Source organism: Chiloscyllium plagiosum, unplaced genomic scaffold (genome assembly GCF_037043375.1).
Source record: "Chiloscyllium plagiosum isolate Xiang-an unplaced genomic scaffold, Cpla_swu_hap1 HiC_scaffold_25, whole genome shotgun sequence".
NCBI classification, from domain to species: Eukaryota; Metazoa; Chordata; class Chondrichthyes; order Orectolobiformes; family Hemiscylliidae; genus Chiloscyllium; species Chiloscyllium plagiosum.
In genome coordinates, this window is record NW_028270163.1 from 61,607,604 (window position 1) to 61,619,527 (window position 11,924).

The 11,924-nt window shown below is 49.7% G+C and overlaps 1 protein-coding gene across 1 annotated transcript in view; it reads left to right on the plus strand.

The window, feature by feature from the left end:
• Positions 1-1,521: 1,521 nt before the first annotated feature.
• dgke (diacylglycerol kinase, epsilon) overlaps positions 1,522-11,924 on the plus strand; it is a 24,523-nt gene continuing 14,120 nt past the window's right edge. Inside the window, exons 1-4 of the mRNA XM_088000790.1 lie at positions 1,522-1,720; positions 2,605-2,724; positions 4,352-4,495; positions 8,434-8,591. Coding sequence (XP_087856916.1) covers positions 1,664-1,720; positions 2,605-2,724; positions 4,352-4,495; positions 8,434-8,591 — 479 coding nt within the window. The 5' untranslated portion in view covers positions 1,522-1,663. The remainder of the gene's footprint in view (positions 1,721-2,604; positions 2,725-4,351; positions 4,496-8,433; positions 8,592-11,924) is intronic.

An 11,924-nucleotide genomic window follows, 5' to 3' on the forward strand; every position in this document is an offset into this window, starting at 1 on the left:
GGTCAGTGCTGAGGGAGTGCCGCACTGTCGGAGGGTCTCGGTGCTGAGGGAGTGGGCACTGTCGGAGGGTCTCGGTGCTGAGGGTGTGGGCACTGTCGGAGGGTCTCGGTGCTGAGGGAGTGCCGCACTGTCGGAGGGTCTCGGTGCTGAGGGAGTGGGCACTGTTGGAGGGTCTCGGTGCTGAGGGAGTGCCGCACTGTCGGAGGGTCAGTGCTGAGGGAGTGGGCACTGTCGGAGGGTCTCGGTGCTGAGGGAGTGCCGCACTGTCAGAGGGTCAGTGCTGAGGGAGTGCCGCACTGTCGGAGGGTCAGTGCTGAGGGAGTGCCGCACTGTCGGAGGGTCTCGGTGCTGAGGGAGTGCCGCACTGTCGGAGGGTCTCGGTGCTGAGGGAGTGCCGCACTGTCGGAGGGTCAGTGCTGAGGGAGTGCCGCACTGTCGGAGGGTCTCGGTGCTGAGGGAGTGCCGCACTGTCGGAGGGTCAGTGCTGAGGGAGTGCCGCACTGTCGGGGGGTCAGTGCTGAGGGAGTGCTGCACTGTCGGAGGCTCGGTGCTGAGGGAGTGCCGCACTGTCGGAGGGTCGGTGCTGAGGGAGCGCCGCACTGTCGGAGGGTCAGTGCTGAGGGAGTGCCGCACTGTCGGAGGGTCTCGGTGCTGAGGGAGTGCTGCACTGTCGGAGGGTCAGTGCTGAGGGAGTGCCGCACTGTCGGAGGGTCTCGGTGCTGAGGGAGTGGGCACTGTCGGAGAGTCAGTGCTGAGGGAGTGCTGCACTGTCGGAGGGTCAGTGCTGAGGGAGTGCCGCACTGTCGGAGGCTCTCTCTCTCTCTCCCTCCTTTCCCGCCCGATGCTGCTCTCTGGGCTCTAACGGTCTCCCGTCCGCGAGGGCGGTTTGAATCGAGCGCGTGCCGTGCGCGCGCCTCCTGTAGTTCCCGCAGTGCGCGCCCTCGCCGCTTCCTGAGCGTGTCCCGCGGTGGGGCCCGGCCGGGCCGGGCCAGGCCAATGGCTGGAGCCGGCTCCCAGGAGGAGGCCAGTCCGGCGGGAGAGGTTGAAGCCGAGGGCGAGGCTTCAGTTTGGGCCTGTGCCGAGTACCGGCTGTTGGTGTGGACGGCAGCCGCCGTGTTACTGCCCGTCTTACTCACTCTGTGGTGCAGCGTGAGGAGGGCCCGGCGGGAGGAAGCTCTCAGGAGAGGCCCAGGCCTGGGACTAGGCCTAGGCCTGGGGTCCTGGCCCGGAGCCTCGGTGCACAGTTGGCGCTACACCGACCTGTTCACGCGGCCCACTTACTGCAGCGTGTGCGGCCAGGCCACTCTCCGCGGCTCCTACTGTCCTCGCTGCGGCCTCTGTGTCGATGACTCCTGCTTGGCCCAGGCCGAGCGCCGGCTCCGCTGTAAGGAGGCAGTGCAGCCGTGTGCGGCCCAGCCCGAGGCCCCGGCCACGGCCCCGGCCCAGGCCCAGGCCCAGGCCCACCACTGGGTCCGCGGGAACCTGCCGATCTGTAACTCGTGCTCGCGGTGCGGTGGTCAGTGCGGCTCCCAGCCCCGGCTCTGTGATTACCGCTGTGTGTGGTGCCAGCGGGTGGCCCATGATCTCTGTGTGAGGCAGCTCGGTGCTGCCTGTGACCTGGGCCCGCCTCCGCCGCGCCATCATCCCCCCGCGGTACCTCTACATGGCCCAGCGGCGGAGGAGGCAGCGGCGGGCGGCCGCGGGGGAGCAGCTCAGCCAGGTACCCTCACCCCCACCCCCACCCCCACCCTCATCCCCACCCTCATCTCCCCCTATCCCCCACATCCCCCCCCATCCCCCCCTATCCCCCCCCCATCCCCCCCTATCCCCCCCCATCCCCCCCTATCCCCCCATCACCCCCCCCATCCCCCCCTATCCCCCCATCACCCCCCATACCCCCCTCTCATCACCCCCCTCACCCCCCTCCCCCTCCCCTCATCCCCCTCCCCTCACCCCCCCCTCACTCCCCCCCCCTCAATCCCCCCCCCCTCAATCCCCCCCCTCATCTCCCCCCCCCCTCACCCCCCCCCTCACCCCCCCCATCCCCCCCCCCTCATCCCCCCCCCTCACCCCCCCCCCCCTCATCCCCCCCCCCCCATCCTCCCCCCCCCCCTCATCCCCCCCCCCCCATCCTCCCCCCCCCCCTCATCCCCCCCCCCTCATCCCCCCCCCTCATCCCCCCCCCCCTCATCCCCCCCCCCTCATCCCCCCCCCCCCTCATCCCCCCCCCCCCTCATCCCCCCCCCCCCTCATCCCCCCCCCCCCTCATCCCCCCCCTCCTCATCCCCCCCCCCCTCATCCCCCCCCTCATCCCCCCATCCCCCTCTCACCCCCCTCTCACCCCCCCCTCACCCCCCCATCCTCATTCTCCCCTGTTTACCCCCCCCCCCCCAATCATCCCCATACTTGACCTCCATTGTCCCTCTCCCCTCTCCTCATCACCTACCCCATCGACCCTTTTCTTCTCCCACCCAACCTCCTCCTCCCTCCATTATCCCACATTCCAATCTGAATTCATATTGTGTGGTCATCTTTGTAGTTTGATGCTGGTCAGTGTGCTTTGATTTCTGCCCTAACGTGCTTCGACACTCCTCCTTTCTACAGTTCTCCTCTATGTGCCCGGAAAACTGGAGCCCAGTTCTGGTCCTGGCAAACGCTCGCAGCGGAAACAACATGGCTCAGGATCTGATGGGAGAATTTCACACACTCCTTAATCCCATTCAGGTAATAATTTGGATCTGTGGGAGCTTCATGATTGACAGGTGAATGAAAGGAACATCAGCAGCACCTTATCTGGCTTTTCAACTTTACCTGTGATCAGTTTTGAAGATCCAAGTTACAACAATGAATGAGTAACTTGCTTTTGGGGGAAATATCATGGTCATAGTGTTCCCCTCATCTTGTGCTGGTGGTGAGGGATTTATTATTTTCCTCTTTTAAGATGCTCACTAAAACTAATCTTATCTCTTTATGTGGATGGTGTTAATTGTTTTCGCATATTTCTTTGAAGTGTCTCATCTCCGCCTCATTATATTAAGGGTGCTGTTGTTATGACTCCGGATGATATTATTCCCAGACTGAAATCTGGCTTGATAGATCACATGTTTTTTTGGTTTTAACAAGATAGCTTCTCACTGAAACAGAAAACAAGCATGCAAGGCTGCAGATTCTGTTTTCACAATAAGACAAGTTTATTATGTAATAACACATATTTACATCACTCGTATATTTAAAGATTTTGAAATGTTACTCACCCCATAAGGAATTCTTTTCTTTGTCATCCCTCCTTTTCGCTGTGCTGTTCAGCTCCTAGCCTTCAGAGTTGATGCAGTCTTTCGGGGTCCCTCGTACAACGGAACTCAAAACTTGCTGAGCTTCAAGTAACTCACTCAGTGTTTTAACCAAATACGTCTGATCTGGAGCTTTTACTAAAACCCTAATGTTGGCAGCATGTTGGCTCATTGGTTAGTACTACAGCCTCCCTCTGCCAGGGACTCAGATTTGATTCCAACCTCGGGTGAATGTCTGTGTGGAGTTTGCACATTCTCCCCGTGTCGATGTGGGATTCCTCTGGTTTCCTCCCACAGTCCAAATATGTGCAGGTTAGGTGGATTGTCCATGCTAAATGCAGGTTTACAAGGATAGGGTAGAGGGGTGTGTTTGGTGGAATGCTCTTCGGAGGGTAAGTGTGGACTTGATAAGCCGAATGGCCTGCTTCTTCACTGTATGGATTCTGTGATTCTAAGGTAGCCTATTTTTAACAATTCTAAACAATCTACATAAATCAATTCCTGACCTTCCAAACTGGGATCTAATGCACAATGTTTCCCATTTTTGATTGTAAAATTCTCCCAACCTACACAAAAAACATCATTTGTCAAGAAGGCTTTCTCCTACTACGTTTCAAAAAATATAACCATGGACTCAGAAATGCTTACAAATTAATTATTACACCCTTCAGATGCACAGAAATGCCACTGATAAAAATAAAAAAACTCAAAATAATTGACATTTTAATGCATTTAAATCACATAATGAAAATATTAAATTTTTGCTGTATTTGAGGTGATGTGGTTTACTTGGATTTTAATGAGATGTTTGACCAGGTTGCATGAGCAGACTGGTCAGATAATTGAACCTCACAGGAGCCATAGGAAATTGGATTCAAAATGAAGGGTGCTTATCTTATCTTTTGGCAGGGGCAGTGGGTGAGTTGCTCCTCTCTGTCTGCATTGTGAGGGGGACATTGATTTTTATCTGTGTGTGTACATTCCTGTCTCTCTCTGGTGGATGATGTGTGCATGAGGAGTTGCTGAAATTGTGCCTGAATGTGTGCGTTGTGCCTCTGCAGGTTGTTGATCTTGATTCCACGACTCCGTACAAAGCTCTGCAGTTGTGTACACTTCTACCAAGCCACAAAACGAGAGTGCTGGTTTGTGGGGGAGATGGGACAGTGGGCTGGGTGCTGGACGCCATTGATGACATGAAGTATAAGGTATGAAAGATCATAATAAATGGGAACAAATAAATACTCTGTTTGGCCCCTGAAGCCTGCCATGCCATTCAATAGCATCACAGCTGATCTGGCTTACTTCACGTCCAGTTTCCTGTCCTTGCTCCATAACCTTTGATTCCTGACTGAGAATCTACCTATCTCAGCCTTAAATATATGCAAGGACTCTGACCCCATAGCTGTCTGTAGCAAGGAGTTCCAAAGAGAGACAACCCTCAGAGAAGGAATTTCTCCTCATCTCAGTCTTAAATTGGCATTCCTTTATCCTGTCAGCATTTGCCCTGTCTAGTCCCTGAAGAATCCTGTATGTCTCAATGGGATTGTCTCTGTCCTCTAAACTCCCGTGAGTAGGGTCCCAATCTGTTTAGCCTTTTCTCATAAGACCCGACCAGGGATCATCCTAATGTAATGTCCCTGAACTGCCACCAATGGAATGATTTCCTTAAACAAAGGGACTAAACCTGTGTTCTAGGTGTCATTTCACCAGTATCTTATAGAACATAGAACATAGAAGAATACAGCGCAGTACAGGCCCTTGGGCCCTCGATGTTGCACCGATCCAAGCCCACCTAAACTACACTAACCCACTATCCTCCATATACCTATCCAATGCCCTCTTAAATGCCCATAAAGAGGGAGAGTCCACCACTGTTACTGGCAGGGCATTCCATGAACTAACGACTCGCTGAGTGAAGAACCTACCCCTAACATCAGTCCTATATCTACCCCCCCTTAATTTAAAGCTATGCCCCCTTGTAATACCCGACTCAATACGCGGGAAAAGGTTCATACTGTCGACCCTATCTAACCCCCTAATCATCTTGTACACCTCAATCAAGTCACCCCTAAACCTTCTTTTCTCTAGTGAAAACAGCCCCAAGTGCCTCAGTCTTTCCTCATACGATTTTCCTTCCATACCAGGCAACATCCTGGTAAACCTCCTCTGCACCCGTTCCAATGCCTCCACATCCTTCCTATAGTATGGCGACCAAAACTGCACACAATATTCCAGATGCGGCCGTACCAGAGTCTTATACAACTGCATCATGACCTCAGGACTCCGGAACTCAATTCCTCTACCAATAAAAGCCAGTACGCCATATGCCTTCCTCACCGCACTATTTACCTGGGTGGCAACTTTCAGAGATCTGTGTACATGGACACCAAGATCCCTCTGCTCATCCACACTACCAAGTATCCGACCATTAGCCCAGTACCCCATCTTTTTGTTATTCTTCCCAAAGTGAATCACCTCGCACTTAGCTACATTGAATTCCATCTGCCACCTTTCTGCCCAGCTCTGCAGCTTCTCTATATCCTGCTGTAACCTGCCACATGCTTCCTCACTGTCAACAACTCCTCCGACTTTCGTGTCATCCGCAAACTTGCTCACCCAACCTTCTAACCCCTCTTCCAGGTCATTTATAAAAATGACAAACAGCAATGGTCCCAAAACAGATCCTTGCGGAACACCGCTAGTGACGGCACTCCATGAAGAAACTTTGCCATCAACTACTACCCTCTGTCTTCTTCCATCCAGCCAATTCCTAATCCAAACCTCCAACTCACCCTCAATGCCATACCTCCGTATTTTCTGCAGTAGCCTACCATGGGGAACCTTATCAAACGCCTTACTAAAATCCATATATACCACATCTACCGCTTTCCCCTCATCAACCTCCTTCGTCACCTTTTCAAAGAATTCAATAAGGTTTGTGAGGCACGACTTGCCCTTCACAAAACCATGCTGACTATCCTTGATCACATTATTCCTATCTAGATGTGCATAAATCCTATCCCTTACAATTCTCTCTAAGACTTTGCCCACAACAGAAGTGAGACTCACCGGCCTATAGTTACTAGGGCTATCCCTACTCCCCTTTTTGAACAAGGGAACCACATTTGCTATCCTCCAGTCTTCTGGGACTACTCCTGTAGACAAAGAGGACATAAAAATCAAGGCCAATGGCTCTGCAATCTCCTCCCTTGCTTCCCAGAGAATCCTAGGATAAATGCCATCAGGCCCAGGGGACTTATCTATTTTCACCTTTTCCAGGATTTCCAACACCTCTTCTCTACATACCTCAAAGCCATCCATTCTACTTATTTGTGCCTCAGTATTCTCATCGACAACAATGCCCTGTTCCTGAGTGAATACTGAAGAAAAGTATTCATTCAGTGTCTCCCCAATCTCTTCCGCCTCCACACGCAACTTCCCCCTACTATCCTTGACTGGACCTATTCCTACCCTAGTCATTCTTTTATTCCTAACATACCTATAGAAAGCCTTAGGGTTTTCCCTAATCCTATCTACTAAGGACCTTTCATGTCCCCTCCTTGCTGCTTTTAGCTCTCTCTTCAGGTCCTTCCTGGCTACCCTATAACTCTCAATCGCCCCAATTGAACCTTCACGTCTCATCTTGAGATAGGCCGCCCTCTTCCATTTAACAAGGGATTCCAATTCCTTATTAAACCACGGCTCCCTCGCACGACCCTTTCCTACCTGCCTGACAGGTACATAATTATCAAGGGCACTCAATAGTTGCCCCTTGAACAAGTTCCACATATCATTTACACTCTTGCCTTGGAGTCTACTTTTCCAAGCCACACATCCTAAGTCATGCCTCACCGCATCATAATTTCCCTTACCCCAGCTATAATTCTTGCCCTGTAGTACACACTTATCCCTCTCCATCACGAGTGTAAAAATCACCGAATTATGGTCACTATCCCCAAAGTGCTCACCTACCTCTAATTCTAACACCTGGCCTGGTTCGTTACCCAGAACCAAATCCAGTATGGCCTCACCTCTTGTTGGCCTGTCTACATATTGTGTCAGGAAACTCTCCTGCACACAATCTTGTACAGTTGTGGTAAGACTTCCCTCGTCTTAAATTCCAATCCCTTTGAAGTAAGGGCCATGTTTTAGTCTTCCTGATTACCTGCTGCACCTAAGTGCTAGCTTTCCTTGTTTCATGTATATCTACTCTGAAGTCCCTTTGTGTTACAGCTTTCGGCAGTTGTTCTTTTGTTCTACCTTCCAAAATGAAAAACGTAATTTCTTCCCACATTATACTCCATTTGTCGATATTTTGCTCACTTACAAACTCTATCAAAATCTCTCTGGGAACTGTATGTATCCCTCTAGCAATGTGCCTTTAGTGTCACCTGTAAACTTAGCTATGGTGCATTCAATTCCCTAGGAGAAAGTGAGGACTGCAGATGCTGGAGATCAGAGCTGAAAAATGTTTTGCTGAAAAAGCTCAGCAGGTCCGGCAGCATCCAAGGAACAGGAGAGCTTCTTCAAGGAAGGCATCCTTGCAAGAGAATTCGCAGTAGGTTAAAATCAACTAGGAGAAAGTGAGGACTTTCTCCTGAAGAAGGGCTTATGCCCGAAACGTCGATTCTCCTGCTCCTTGGATGCTGCCTGACCTGCTGCGCTTTTCCAGCAACACATTTTTCAGCTGCATTCAATTCCCTCAGAGTAAAGCTTCTATTATTCTTTTCATTTGAAAGAAAAGCTAACTCTTTTAAACTGAAAGTAAGGTTTCATCTATACTTTCTCTATCAAACGCACCCAGGACAATTGCAGCACAGAGTTAGATCCAGAGTAAAGCTTGGACTTTTGGATGGACTTTTAAACTGAAATCAACACTCCCTCTACCTCGTTCCATCAAATTTTCCCTGGACAGGTATTGCAAGGAGATAGATACAGAATAAAGCTCTCTGTATACTTTCTCTATCAAACACTCCCAAAACAGGGACAGCACAAGTTGCAAATTCTATTTTGGATAAATATGAGTTGTAATTTATAGTAGATAATTACTGAAGGTCAGTGATGTGTATCTTATTGGCAGTGCTTGATTCTGATCAAACTCATGTGAGCATTGGCAATTAAACCTGATGTTGTCTTTGTTCAGGGACAGGAGCAGTCCATTCCATATGTTGCTGTTCTCCCTCTGGGAACTGGCAATGATTTGTCAAACACTCTCGGCTGGGGAGCTGGATACACTGGTGACATCACAACTGAAGAGATTCTTCAGAGTGTTCTAGACGGGGAGGTAACCAAATTAGATCGGTGAGTTCTGGGTTAGATAGCTGAGTAACATCAGCAATCAGCTTTTCTGTAGGAAAGATGTCCCAGAGTACCTTCTGTGGCTAACCTGCGTAAAGACATTGCCACGTGGTGGGGATGTGTGGAGCAGTAACTAACACTTTAACCTAAGTGGGTTTTAAAGAGCCTCTTAAAGAAAGAAGATCATTAGGGTGCGGCAGTGGGATTTAGGGAGGCAACTGGGTCAATTAAGAGATGGCTGCTGGTGGTGGTGGGGAGAGGGAGGACGGTTAAGACCATAAGAAATAGGAGCAGGGATAGGCCACTGGCCAGTCTGACCTGCTGCACAATTCAACAGGATCATTGTTGGTCCAACATTCCACTTTCCTGCCTTTTACCTATAAATAACCCTTGGTTTCTCTACAGATCAAGAATCTGTCTGTGTCAGCCTTAAATATACACAGGGATTGTACCCCCCCCCCCCCCCCCCCCCCCCCCCCCACCAAGCCTCTATGGCAAAAACTCTTAACCATCAGAGAAGCAATTCCTCTGTATCTCAGTCTTAGATTCGCACCCGTTTATTCTGAGACGATTCCTTGTGGTCCTAGACTCTCCCATGAGGGGAAACATCCTCTCATTGATTACCTTGTCATGCCTTTTGATCCTTTATGTCTCAGTGAGTTCACTTCTCATTCTTCTAAACTCCAGTCAGTAGAGTCCCAACCTGTTGAACCTTTGCTCCTAAGACAATCTCTCCATTCTGGGAATCGTCCTAGTGAGCTTTCTCTGAACTGCCTCTGGTGAAATGATATGCTTCCTTAAATAAGGGAATCTAAGCTGGGAGAGGTGATATGTCACAGAGGTCTGTGTTGCGTGAATTATCTGTTCAGTGTGGTGGCTGTCCGTTTTGTAGGAATGCAGCTGATAACTGGGGAGGGACAGAGCCACCAAAGGATTTAAAAGCTTGTGGGTTGGAGATGGACAACAAGGTAGGGGTTGGATGAAAGACACTTGCTGCAACATTATATACAATAGAATCATAGAATCTTACACCATTCAGTCTATCAAGTCCATACTGACCCTCTGAACAACACATACTGACCCTCTGAACAACATTCCACCCAGACCTACCCCCATAACCCTGCATTCCTCATGGCTAACCCACCTAGCCTGGACAATATGGTCACTTTAGCTAATCCATCTAACCTGCACACCTTTGGATTGTGGGAGGAAACCGGACCACCCGGAGGAAACCCACACAGACATGGGGAGAATGTGCAAACTCCACACAGTCAGTCACCAGAGGCGGGGAATTGGACCAAGGTCCCTGGAGCTGTGAGGCAGTAGTGCTAACCACTGAACCACTGTGCTGCCGAAACAGAAGAGTTTTGGAGGAGCTGGAATTTCCAGGATGAGAGAACAGTTAAGAAAACATGGAATGCTTTGGCAATGAAAGTCCTGATGGAGAAGAAGAGATGGACAAGTGACAGTGTTCTTTGTTTTTCTAACCATTCTCCAGAGCCCTAGTGTTGATGGTGAGGTAGAAATGTCACAGTATCCTTGAAGCTGTATACATGCAGCTGGGCACTGGGTACAAGACTGGGCTGCTCATTGACAATGAGTTGGGTGTTTCTCAGCTACAGTGCAGCTGTGTTTACAGCATTTGCATCCTGTGTATATCTGCTATGATTTCACTCTCTGGCCACTGGAACTATTTCAGCTCCCATTTACATTCCTTACAATACATCTCCAAGAACTGCTGTTGTCTATCTCTTTTGTTGGAATAAGACTGTATGGGCAGATATGCCTCAAACCAACATGTGCAACAGGATTGTAAACAACGGGACAAAAGAAAGTTAAATCAACAAGTTGAGTTTTAAAACGCAGAGGACGCAGAGTAACTTTGAACTGTTGGACACAGTGGTCTTTTAATCCAGAGACTCGGGTAACGTTATGGGAACCCAAGTTCAGATCCTGCCATGGCAGATGGTGAAATGTGAATTCAATAAAAATCTGAAATTAAAAGTCTGATGGTAACCATGGATACATTATTGATTGTCAGAAAAGCCCATCTAGTTCACTTATACCCATTATGAATATTTCCATTCCAATTCATGCTGCCAAGCCATTTGTTGCATGCATAACCAGAGTTGATTAGTTCGGAGGGTAGAACATGTATGCTGCCATGGCTCATAGTTTATGGGGGTAGTCAGATGTCATATGAGTTCAGGAAGAGAACTTCAACCCTTACCTGGTCTGGCCTACACGTGACTCCAGACCTACAGCAATATGATTGACTTTTAACTACCCTCTGGGCAATTAGAGATGGGTAATAAATGCTGGCCTACTCCTTATCCCATGAATGAATAAAAACAAAATTAAAGTATGAGTGAGCTGACAGGAAGGAGAAAGTGTGTGGGGGACAGGAGGTATGAGAAAGTAATGGTCACTGGATGTTAGTTAGGTAGCAAGGTAAGACCTAGAGGACCTAGTTACTCGGGGTAGTGTCCTAGGCCCAATCATCTCCATCTGTTTCATCATTGACCTTCCCTCAATCATAAAGTCAGAAGACTGAATGCTAAGCACCATTTGTGATTCCTCCGATACTGAAGCAGTCCATGTTCAAATGCAACATAATATTCAATGGTGTTACTGTCTCTGAATCCATCACTATTGACATCCTCTGGGTTACCATTGACCAGCAACTCAACTGGACTCACCACATAAACACAGTGCTACAAAAGCAGGTCAGAGGCTAGGAATGCTGTGGCAAGTACCTGACCACCTGACTCCCCAAAGCCTCTCCATCATTCTGCAAGGCACAAGTCAGGAATGTGTTGGTCCAATCCCCACTTGTCTGGATAGGTACAGCTCCAACAACCCCATCCAGGACAGAGCAGCCCACTTGATTGGAACTGCATCCACTCCCTCCTCCACTGACATTCAGCAGCAGTGTGTACTACCTACAAGATGCACTGCACACTTTCACCAAAGATCCTCCAATAGCACTTTGCAAACCCATGACCACTTCCATCTAGAAGGACAAGGGCGGCAGATACATGGGAACACCACTGCCTTTATGTTCCACTCCAAGCCACTCACCATCCTGACTTGTCATTCATTCCTTCAGTGTTGCTGGATCAAAGTCCTGAAATTCCCTCCCTAAGGGCATTATAGGTCTACCCACAGCAGGTGGGCTGCAGCATATCATAAAAGCAGCTCACCACCACCTCAAGGGGCAACTGGGGATGGGCAATAAATGCTGGGCTTAGCCAATGATTGCCACATCGCACAAATTAATTTTAAAAAGTGCTGCCCTTCCAAGTAATGCATGTGTCCTCAGAGTGAATATAATGA